This window comes from Strongylocentrotus purpuratus, unplaced genomic scaffold, assembly GCF_000002235.5.
Source record: "Strongylocentrotus purpuratus isolate Spur 01 unplaced genomic scaffold, Spur_5.0 spur5_scaffold_21, whole genome shotgun sequence".
NCBI lineage: Eukaryota > Metazoa > Echinodermata > Echinoidea > Camarodonta > Strongylocentrotidae > Strongylocentrotus > Strongylocentrotus purpuratus.
In genome coordinates, this window is record NW_022145607.1 from 32,102,682 (window position 1) to 32,115,210 (window position 12,529).

Genomic DNA, 12,529 nt, shown 5'->3' on the forward strand with positions numbered 1-12,529 from the left:
ACCTTGGGTAGGATATGATTTAATACACACATTGTTTAATTGGTATACAAAATGTTGTTTATTAATGTATTTTGAATATGTACTTTGATATAATATGTGTTAATTAAAGACAATGATATTGTCTTAATTATTATATTATTATTGATGTAGAATACATTAATGCCACATTTTATGTAATAATGTAAACCAACAGTGTGATAATTTACTGTCTGTTTACCTCGCCCACATTGTTTTATACTATCAGATATATGTTGATAAGAATCTATACTTGTCTTGTATTTATGTTTGGCACATCTGATTGATTTGCAGGGTTTTCTTTTACCGCTGATATATGCTGATCTAGTCAATAAATGAGCTCATCACCCAACCTACGCTCAAGCTGCTCTCAACTTCTTTATTGCTGCCTTATCCGTATTACGACTACTACTACTACTACTACTACTACTACTACTACTACTCCTACTTCTACTGCTACTACTAATATTACTACTACCAGTGGCGTATGCAGGATGTTTTTCAAGGGGGGAGTTAACATTTTGAAATCGGGCTAAAAATATACCCATCGTAGACATAAGTCATGAAGGGGGGTAAGAGGACATTTTCTTTGGTTTTTTGTCCCCCCCAAAAACGACTCAGCCACCCCCTCCCCTGCGTACGCGCCTGACTACTACTACTACTACTACTTCTACTACTATTGCTGCTGCTGCTACTACTAAGACTACTACTACTACTACTTCTGCTATTATTATCATAATATTTTAACACTATTACACTACTCCTCTTACTCTTGTTACTACTGCTTGAGCTAAATCTTTTCGCATGTTCTCTCTTTCAGAAACTACAAGAGCGCAATGATCTTCTGGACGAGCTAGCAGTGTTGGACCGAATCTACATGCAGAGTGACTGATTTACAGAGTGCATAAATAAATTGTTCAACATCTTATGAAAGTCTTAACCTGGATGGAATTGTAAATAAATCAGTTTATACATATAGAAAATAAAGAACTTCCGAAAACTTTAGACAAAAATAATTGAATAGCTTCAAAGCTCTGGATTTTAGATTTCGTGTTTGGGACCGTAAAAGTAGGTAAACCAATTAAACTGACGTTTGTGTGTCCAAATATTTAATTAAACTACCCTGTGTGTTAACACTTTCTTCCAAACATATTTCATTTTGGGTTTGTTATATCGCTGCATGTTAAACTTTCGACAATAAATTTTTCGTAATTTCATTGTAAATTTTGGATAATTGAAAAGTAGTGATGATATAAAAAAAAAAGTAGAGAGTGATATAGAATGTCTGAAATGAAGCAATGCACACGGATATTAATTTTAACCAAGAGATGGACAATGGAAATACAAGATTTTTAAATCGCTGATTGAATTAGCATTACCTCAAGTCAGCACCAATTTTAGGTTACCAGAGCTTATGCTCTTTTACAAGTTAATTGTCATCGTGAGCTGCAAAGTGTATTGCAGTAAATAGATGCCTATTAAACTTAAACTTTCATATACTAGTATATAGGGGGAAGCAAAACACATCCCGGATACGTAACCAATAATGGAGAGAATTCATTACTAAAAGAGAAAGGGAGAGATATGAGATAATTTATTGAGAGATAGTGATATAGGTTGCGAAGGAGGGAGAAAGAAAAGGAAGAGAAAGAGAGAGTGTGCGAGGGAGAGAGAGAGAGAGAGAGGAGAGAGGGGAAGGAACAATATAATTTGTATAGAATCTATAGATGATTAACAAAGTAGAAGACAGAGAATGTGTGTATGTGTTTGTGGGTTCGTGTGTATAAGTGGGTATTGTGTGAGTGGATTAGAGGAAGAGAGAGAAAGAGAATGGGAGAGAGAGAGAGAGAAAGAGAATGGGAGAGAGAGAGAGAGAAAGAGTGGGAGAGAGAGTTAGGTTGAATAATGATAACCATTAACGTTTGTTCACAAAGCAATCGCATGACCAGAACTGGTATATACCTTTAAGTGAACAAGAACAAATACCCTCAAAGAAAAGAAAATTAAAAAAAACATACAGCAACAACAGCAACAGCAATAACAGCAACAACATCATAAAGGATAGAAGGCCAAGGCAGGAGGTCGTCACTTTTTTGTCGAAAAATAGATATTGAAATTTTGGAAATTAAATTGTCTAGCGCGGAGCGCTTTGAAAATTGTCAAGTAAATGCAATCCCATAGGCAATGCCTATTTATTATTACAGGTTCTTGGTTAATTTATTAAAATGTTCATTCTTTTCCCATAAGTGATCTATTGTTTTTAATTGAAAATAATAATCTGTAGAAATTCTCTCACTACGTGATCGCAAAGTCTGTAGAAAGTACAACCCGTGAGGCAATTTCGAAACTAGTAGTCTCCTACGTCATACCTGATAATATTCGAATATAACAATGGATAAACGTAAGTTGACATGATTTCAAAAGGCAACAGAGTGAAAATCAGAAAAAGCCCCAATCACAACTGCAGCGTGATACCAAAATGAATTCCATAAAATGATATTATGAAACGTACTTTGTGATTTCATGAAATAACCAATGCAGACAAAAATCTTATCTTTTCATTAAAGTATAGTTTTTAATAGCTAGCTTTCTTAAACTGGACTAAAAACAAAGACCGTACCATGAAGTTTAAACAATTATGGCATGTGACGCAACAACTCAATCAAGATGTCACGAAATATAAGATCACCAAACAAAATGTACACAGAATGAATTCTAGCTTCATACAATAAAAGTATTCATATAAATAAACACCAAAGTTATTTTATTCGAGAGTCTCACGACACAGAGCAAAAGATTACATTTATCTATGAATGAACTTAATAATGATTTTTTTTCTCCTATAAAGAGTGTTCACATTTCAAGCATTTGATTATAAACGTATTCACAATTCATATCGTCACTGGACATGATATTCAATAGACGGCTCAATAAAGCCCGTAAAGAGTATAGCACAAGCATTTCGGAAGGTTTGTCTTGTTCAAGCACAGAAGAGAATATTTTTTATATTAGCTGCGATATGAATAATAATGTTGGTATTAAATGTTGTTTAATACCATAAAACCAGCAATGGATATGAAACACAGAAGAAATGCAACTGTGCGATTTAATTCACGATAAAAGAAAGGTATCAACTGCCAGTCACGTCGTTAGACGATCATGAAAATCAACGAATGTGTTACCCATTCAGTTAATAAAACAAACATTTATTCATTAGATCACTTACCCGAACGATAATAAATCAAATACATACATCGATAAAACATCTAATAATTCCATAAATCAATGTAAATCAAGGTCAATGGGTACCTGGCAGGAATTAATTCCTTGAAATGCTAGAGCGCCGTAATGGCAGCCATGCTAAAGCCGGGGTAATAATTTCCAAAGCTCTTTGGAAGCGCATAGAGACGTTATAATGTGATATGCGCTATACAAGAACCGAATATTTATTATATTATTATTATTATTATCATGTAGTAAACAAATAATTTATCCAAGTGGTCAATCATTGCCTATCAGAAACTAGAAACCGATTCTGACATCAAATGATACACTAAATAATGCAAAAGATGCAATGACTCTTTGTCAGCTTAAATCAAATGTTTGTTTAGTTTCACAATCAACAACATCATATACATACAATAACATATTACTAAAACACAAGTGAGATGATAGATCAGTGACAATTATATTTACAATTGCTCTACTAAAAAAATCCCCATATTTCTAAATTTGCTACTACACAGAAAAGAATAGCAACCATTCTTTGCTCAGCTACCATTAGTTATTAAATTTTCCAACAGGATTATAAAAAAGGTCAAACAATGTATGAATTATAACTTTGAAGGGAAACCACGATTCTCAATCTTTCAAAGATTGTACCAAACAAATGAAGACTTAGCGAGTCTTTCCCCTCCTTGCCTCCTCATGCACACGGTCTTTAACTGTAGTTTTAACTTAAATTTTCATTTCAAGATTAAGCATGATTATAAAGAAATATGGCATACAATTTGTTTTCTTTTCGTTATTTGAATAATTTGTTCTTAAAGTGAACCGTTAACATTGTTGAAGGTAGATGAAAAAACTGCGTAGTTCGTGTATGAAATGTTACTTATTATATTCCTTCTACCGTACTAACCCTCTAACATGCAAAACATCCTGAAAACATTCTCAAACCGCAAAGATATTTATGGTTTTCTTTGAAGGCGTCACTGTACACCCTCTAACAGTAAATTATCCCAACCAATTTTTTAATTTTTTCAACCGTTTTCCAAGACTTAAAACAGGCTTTAAAAAATGTTTCAACACTCAAATGTTTGGAATGGTATATAGAGCCAATTCATTGCTTTGTGACGATTTACATTCGTATAAATTCAATTAAATTATAATAATGTAGTTGGGAGAATTCAGGAATCGATCAGATCAGGTTTTCCCAATCGGTTTTCATTAATAATGGTCCGTTTTAACTCAGACTTTCAGATTATCTTTAATTGTACATCTAGCATTGAAGTGTCTACCTTAGCACCACTTTTTCTCATGTGAACAATGGTAACAAGTCCCTTTAAAGGGTGCATGACTCCAAAGCATGATACAATGGAAACAATAGAGGGAACCCCGTTAATTAATCATATATATACATATTTCATTTGTCAGGACTTCAAAAATAAACTGCTTACAAGACCAAAAGCCCACGATGTAATGACAAATTCTTGTCCCAAGAACTTTCAGTAAATAAATTGTTAGAAGGACCTCAAAACTGACGTATCGGTCTCTTGGGCTGTCAGTCTCGATGTGCGCCGGTCTCGTGAACCATCGGATAATTCTTGTATTGAATTCCTGCTAGACGGTGTGTCGGGATTTCGGTCTCGAGGGCTATAGCCATGTTCTGGTGTATATATATATATATATATATATACACACATTTAATACTTCAACTCGTGTATTTCATGGAGTAACCCCATAATCTTAGAGAGATTGATTTCGGCCTGGTTAGGTACATCGTTGCATTGCTCATCCGATTTCAAATTGAACGTTGGAGGATCCAAAATCACAAAGGCCTTCTGGATTCTACTAGCTCCATCCTATGAAATGAAAATCAATTGAAATCAACAGTCACGATGATTAATACAATGATAATTTTTTACAATATAAATAACACGAATTCGTAAGTTGTGCTTTTTATTAGGAGATATTGTTAGCCTAGTATTCATTATAATGTAAATATCTCAATGTGTGTTATCCATATCAAGTAAGATTATAGGCCTAGAATTTGCATTTTAATTATTTGTGTGTGTTAAAGATAAAGTTGAGTTCTGGTCATGCGATTGCATAGTGAAAGAAAAGATGTGGAATGGATCAGAAAAAGATGATCATGTAGCATGTAAGTATTGGTGTGTACTGCGAGTTTCTAAGTCATCAAAATCATAATAAATTTGGCCCAGTCTTGGTAGTAACAAGCACTGTACACAGAAAGATGTATATGGGACTACTTACATGGTGTTGGTATCTTGATTTCCTTATCTTTCTATGCTCATTACTCAGCCAGTATACATTTTCTACCAAAGTTGTTTGGCAAATGACATTTATTTGTAATCTTGAACATTCAGTGTATAAACTTTCGTTTGATTCTGTGAGAATTTTTTTTTTAAAACCAGAACTCAAGTTTATCTTTAATGTCGTGTTGGTTTATGTATGTGGGTATACTTTATAATTTATGATATTATAAGACGTGGGGTTCCAGGCTCATCTTTGGAGCATTACAATGCGTGATTCATGTAGAGAAACTTAAAATGTCGACTGCGTTTGATTAAATTTTTTTTTAAAAATGAATAAATAAAATTACGCACGCAACAATGATAGCAAATAGTTTTCTATGGATTTTTGTTTAAATCATCACTTTCTTACGGTTATTCAAAGTCAAAGTCATTGTGACTATCTACTTTACTTTGTAAATATCAAAATCGAAGTTACGATAATCGTATAATTTGGATGTGAAATCAAGAGGCCGACAGTGAATTTTATTTATCTCAACTAGCATGGCCAAGAGGATGATGGATTTTATGATGGAAAATTGCACTAAATTTTGCTCAGTTTTAATGGAAACAAGATATTTTTCTACTAGTATGTCAAAGCAGGCCTTCGTTAGAGATTGACATTGTTTCTTCAAATAAATTTGTGGGAGAATAGCATAAAGTAGGTGAAACCACACTATTCTTGATCAAAATCTGATGATTAATTAATTGATGATATCAACAATTCTAGATATAATACTGTACTTTACTCACTATGTGAACTACATGTTCTTTAAACATCCATCCACGGTGTTGCCAGCCTTTCTCAAGAGAGCATGTGATTGGTTAATGTCTCGTCGGATGACCTCAAGTTCTTGTCGGGTCAAGTCACGAGATACACTTTTCAACCAGTGTTCAAGGTGCTGCGCTACCAGGACGGGCCGATTAGTAGCTTCAGCCGTAGAACAGCCGTCTCCATCCCCAAAGCTGCTCTCTACATTTTACAAAAAGGAGACAACGAGCGTTGAATTTAAAAAAAGTTACGTACATGTGAACACGATCGTATAGACGTTCAAGAAATCAACTTACGAGCAATTGCAATATACTATTGTACTGCCTATAGAAATCATATTGCGTAATATATCACTGTCATATTCGCACATTGCAACAGGTGATGCACAAGGATATTGATATTGTCTTAGGTTGATGGTGTGAAAGTATTTGCAATCGCCTTTGTGGATATTAAATTCAAATATGAAACGCTGGAAAACCCTATGTGAAGTATTGAATGAAAACTCTTTGAGAGAGAGTCTCGGAGTAAAGAGAGATAGAGATTCAGAGATCGTGGGATCCGGTGAACATTTACCACAATTCCATCACTGAAAATTCATGCAGAACTTGTATCGTAAAGTTCACCTCCAAAAATGGCTGTCTCCGTAATATTGTTGATAGGCCAAAACGTTTTAGTAATGCAATATGGCGTACCAATCGTTTTATTTTCTTCTGTAGCTGACTCGGCAGATTTCTTGACCTTCTGTTTCTTCCCATGCAAACTAGAGAGTGTATAGAGGTAAGGGTTGAGAGACGAGTTGACAGGGAGGACGAAAACAGCAGTCCAGGCATACACCTATCAAAAGAATAAAAGAGAAGAAGACACTTTCAGCAAATAGGGAGCAATCTTCGAACAACCGAATTCAATAGAAACAAGCTCCGATACAAGCCGAGAGCAAAATAAAATAATATCACATTTCAACAATGATTCTATAATGAAAATAAATAAACAAATTTAAATGCACTCGCTCATCTGCTAATAATTTAACAATAATATTTTAATCTGTGTTCGATTGTGGTAATGAATGGTTATTATGGAACCAAGGTCAAAGTTTTAGAGCATCATTTTTACGGGAATCAGATATCTTATTGAACACCTTTCTTATATCTGCTGCCTCTACTAAGGAAAGTCTGCACTCCTCACCGAAAAGGATATTTGCATTCCACTCAGCCAGAAAACAGGAACAGTTAGTGTTTCTGAATTTATTTTGTGTATGTAATGTTAGTTACATATAATTTTTCGGGTATTCACCTGAGCCGATATAGTAAGTTTCCCTGCCGCTGACAAGAGACCCATGACGATGATCGGGAACCAGCAAATTAGATCCGTTCCGACAATCAGTGACATCTTCCATGCCAACTTGATATCTTCAGTCAGTCTTTTGTCATCTCTGGAACCTTTACCTGTCTGAGCAAGCATCTGTTTGGAATGTTGATAGCGGATGTACATGGCCATGTAACAGAGCAGAGTCACAAGGAAGGCTACAAAATTGGCTCCAATGAACAAGGAGATTGAGTAATGCCATCCTGCAGGACGATCAACCGTCAGAGGCAGGGCCAAACAGACCCCGGACTGTCCGTAGAAGTTACCTTTGCTGTACGCTGGGATTACCACAGGTAGGACGCTAACCAGAGTCCCGATGCACCAGATGATTAGCTGAGAACATCGAGCAGCCGTGGGAGAGAGATGGAGTCCTTGTTTGAAGGGGAGAAGGATGTGAATACACCGGTCAACACTGATCATCATGATAAACATGACAGAAGCCTCACTTGATATGACCGAAAGCATCCCCGCCACCTTGCAGAGGGCGCTAGACTGTCATTCATCAGCATGCAAGGCATAGTTTCCTCTGTAGTAGATATCAGCAGATGCAATCGTGATCATGTACAGACCCATCATAAAATCAGAAACGGCCAAATTCGTGATGAAACTGGACTGAACAATGGTTTTTCTGTCTTTCTTTTGTTTGAATACCCTGTATGCGAAGACGAACCCGTTTCCGATGAAAGCACTGCCTCCTAAAATCCAGATGAAAATCCGTAGAACTCCACTGGCCATGAGTTCTTCGCATGATGAGAATTGATCACGTGGTGCATTGCATCCGACCGAATCCACCAATCCAGCGAGACAACAGAAGACGTAGCGGTCAGCATGTCTATTAAAAGAAATATCATATATCGGTAACGTTTAGAAGCAATAACATGCTGACTTGAAATGTATTGCAAGTATAGTAAGTATGAAATAAAACTACGTCAAATTTATTAGGACCCTAGTAGATAGAGGCATCTTTAGCGAATTCATAATCGCATTATTATCCTTGTTTGTACATGTTTATTATGATAATTTTGACTATTAACTATTAACTATAACTTTCATTTAAGTAAAAAAAAAAAAAAAAACACAATGAGGAAAGATGACATTTGTGATGAGTCTTACAACCATTTTCTCAAAATATTCTGATACGTGACCTTTTTTTGCGTATACAGTTTACTGTACAAATAGTATTTTTAATTGCATATAGGCTTATTCTCAGTCTAGTGAAGAAGCAATTAGTTGCATGAAATGATCGAAAGAACTCTGTTTCTGGAAGACTTTGGAATATGAAAATATATAAGTATACAGGGGAAAGGGACATTATAATAGTAATCCAAACACAAACTTTATCTTTATCTTTTGGGCCACGTATACAGGGTTGCCCTTGATCTCCAATGATTTCGGATAGGTTTTGTTGTGTGGATGTGACTGGGCCATTTGTACAAGCATTGCACAGAAATAATAAGTCAAGAGGTAGGTACTTGAATAATTTTAAAAATTACAAATTTAAATTCACAGCTCGAATTTTCGACGTTTCCTAACAGTTTCCTCAAGGCCAATTTTTTGTATAACTGTTATCAAATTGTCAAAAATGTTACATCAAATTATCATTGGCTACAACGCATTACATTCCTTGGTCTTATAATTTCTGTTTATATTTTTTTTTAAACGAACATTTTCTGTAGGTTCTCCAATCCATGGAACATATCACGTCCCGTGTCTGTTGTAACGGTGATGGTGGTCCCACGAAGATCCCTGCAAAGAAATCCGTAAATCATCTTTTTTATTCGTTAACACGATCGCAATCACGAAAAATCAACCTCAGGCGATTGCAATATAGCCTAGGTCATCGCTTATTGAATCGTATAGTAACACGATAATAGGGACTTTTAGATTTGCACGTCGACATAGTGGACTGCTACTTGTGTCCTTTTAACGCACTGGCAGTGCCTTAAAGGATGTCAAACGTAGCATTCCGCTATGTCGATGTGCAAATCTAAAAGTCCCTAATGACGCCGTACCATGTATTACATGTAATAAGAGCATGATTTTTGATGGAGTACGCTTAGGGTATTAAAATTGCCTTTGAATTGATTTCTGTAAAGTTACACAGGTTTTTAGTGTACAAGTATTAAGCGTTTTTAATTATTATGGCAATATTCTATCTTGGAGATATAAACGCGGTCAACCAAGTAATAATTTGTGATTTATATGCCGTGGTATAGTGGTTGATTCTCTTGGCTCTCAATCCATGGGTAGAAGAATCGAATCCTAGTCCGAATCTAACGTCCTTTAGCAAGACATTAATCCACATTTGCCACTATCCACCCAGGTGTTTATGGGTACTTGGCAATACCTGGGGTATTGAAAATTGCAGAGTCAACAGGAAGAGCAGTATAAATAATGATTTGGCCCCCCTGGGTTAATGAGACCTAATTATTTATGCTAATTGTTATATTATTTTAATACTATATCGATACAAAATAGGTTACATTAAGATAATTTTACGTTAAGTTTTATTTAATAAAATTACGGTTCTTACAATTCTTGAAGAAGGGTAAGATTCCCGAATGCTCCCGCCTCGACAACCGTGAGTGGATTTCCTGAAAGGTTTCTAAAAAAGATGAATACAAATAGATTGCAGTCTATTATCATAAGCCGATTCTACTAAGAATCAAATTACAGAGCACAGAAAGTGATTTTACTGTATGAAATCAAATCAGATGTAGAAGCGATCTTTCCTGCTCTCAATGAAGCTTTATCGGAGTCTTGTGTAGCTGGCCTTAACTGAGATCAAAGGAGAAAATCTATCCAAGTGAAAACGAGGGAGTGAGAGCTTTGAAGCTATATTGTTAATAATAAAGTAGTATCCTATAGGTTTGCACCTCGCTTAACATTTCAGTTCAAAGGCAGATACTTACAGCGTTTTCATACGATGGAGACCATCAAAAGTACCTCGAAAAAGACTGCGAATACTGTTCCTCGCCAGATTCCTGTAATTATATTAAATATTAAACACAATGGTGTGTACATCGATACATATAGATCTCAGCATAACGGTTGATAAACTTTACCTTACGTTTCCGAGTTTACTTTGGCACTTTGGCTGTGTTCCGAATCAACTCTGGTCATACTTCAAACAACATGCCCATGCATCTTCTGAATCCCAGGTGGCAACATTTATTACTGAATATAATTCTTACTGTGGCCGCAGTATGATTATCTTAATGATTTCTAATTCTCAATTGCTTCTTGACCACTCAACAGTGTGTTTGCTGTGTGTGTGGGGTGTGTGTGTGGGTGAGTACTTGTGTGTTCTATATACTGTAGCATTATAGCTTAGTATTTCCATCCCTTGTATATCCATTACATTCTTCCCATTCATCTTGCCATATCGTTAATGTATGTATTTTGATGATTATAGGGCCCCGCTCACAAGCTTAGCTAAAGGGGTCCTAAAACCGTTCATTCTATGATGTAATCAAGTTGATTTATGTTGATTAATGTACTATCATCATTCCCTTTTTTTATGTAAAACATTATATCATGTCTTTTATGGTTTTGAATAAATGAACTTGAATGTACTTGAACATTCCATAGGATCCTGGAGCGGAACCTATATTCAACGATTATTATTCTGCCCTCCAAGTGGACACAGCGTGATTACAATCACCCCTTGGTACCCACAGTTCTACCAGTGACCAGTGTGTTCAAATCTAGTCACGCTTCCGTACCAAGATTCCACAATTTTCTTAGTGGCCATATTGGTTACATTCATTCTCATCACACTGTGGTATCTACATTCCAGTTTTCCAGTGGCCACAGTGGTCCCATTCAGTTTTACCACATTGTGGTATCTATATTCCACAGTTTTTTTCGGTAGCCAAAGTGTGATCGATTTTACTCTTCGGGTATCAATAATTGTTAGTTATTAATATTAGCTCGTCTAGTGACCACAGCACTTTTATTCGTCCTCCTAGCTGCCACAGTGTGACCAAAATAAGCACATTGGTCATGCTGTATTTAGATATTTGGAGAACCGTCCGTGTAGCCATAGTGTAACACACTGACACATATTTTGATATTTTATTGTCTTAACATGTAGTCATTATTAATACACCAACACTTTGCGGCTGTATGATAACAGGGATTCCGACACACCATTTGCCTCCTATAGGTTCGGTAGATTTATCGATCATTACCCGGACATTCATTAGGAGCACTACTTTGGCTCTAAAGCGAACTTCTCAGTAGAAATAAAATTTCTTGTACATAATACACAGGGTCGTAAAGGTAGGCCTACATACTCACAAATTCAAAAGATTTTTGTTTTCCAGAAATGAACCTTGTTGAATTTCTTCCAGAGAAGATGCTTCCAAGCACCTGTAATTAATTCACAAAATAAAACCGGTATGTCCAATTTTCTGTATCGGGCTGGTAAACCAAACCATAAACGAAAGTAGTTACGCTCTTTTTGTATCGTCATTAAGTCTCTAAAACAAAAAAGAACAGGAAATGACATATCGCACATTGCTTCGCAATGCATTTTCGTTGTGATATTGGTTTTATATACTAGCAACAAAAATTATGATAATAATAGTAATAATGATAGTAATAACAATAATAATAATAATAACAATATTAATAATATTTATCGTAATAGTAAAAAGTAATAACTATAATTTCAAAAAGAAATTATACAAAAATATTTATATAATCCAGAATATAAGATACCTCAGTTACACCAACGAGATCGCCCACAGACCGAACAAAAAAGGTTATTACCAGCAGTGACCAAGAATCGTTCGTATTGGAATCGAGGTGGATTTGGTTTGGCTGTGTGACTAAAGTATAAGGC

The 12,529-nt window shown here is 35.5% G+C and overlaps 1 protein-coding gene across 1 annotated transcript; it reads right to left on the minus strand.

The window, feature by feature from the left end:
* Positions 1-7,016: 7,016 nt before the first annotated feature.
* On the minus strand, positions 7,017-11,434 carry LOC105441687 (G-protein coupled receptor GRL101-like). Its single transcript, XM_030994328.1, has 6 exons — positions 11,406-11,434; positions 10,593-10,664; positions 10,214-10,285; positions 9,346-9,426; positions 7,609-8,512; positions 7,017-7,152 (listed from the first exon to the last, which is right to left on the minus strand). Exons 1-5 carry the CDS (start codon positions 11,432-11,434, stop codon positions 8,176-8,178), a joined length of 591 nt encoding a protein of 196 aa, XP_030850188.1. The 3' UTR covers positions 7,017-7,152; positions 7,609-8,175.
* Positions 11,435-12,529: the final 1,095 nt, after the last annotated feature.

Bases quoted from the DNA above. Each gene is read 5' to 3' on its own strand.
- LOC105441687 (XM_030994328.1), bottom strand. From the start codon at position 11,434: ATGGCCACTAAGAAAATTGTGGAATCTTG. The intron at 9,427-10,213 runs GTAAGAACCGTA...ATTTCTTTGCAG, and splicing joins CTTACCCTTCTTCAAGAATT to GGATCTTCGTGGGACCACCA. The intron at 8,513-9,345 runs GTTCGTTTAAAA...TTCTTTTAATAG, and splicing joins TTGGAGAACCTACAGAAAAT to ACATGCTGACCGCTACGTCT.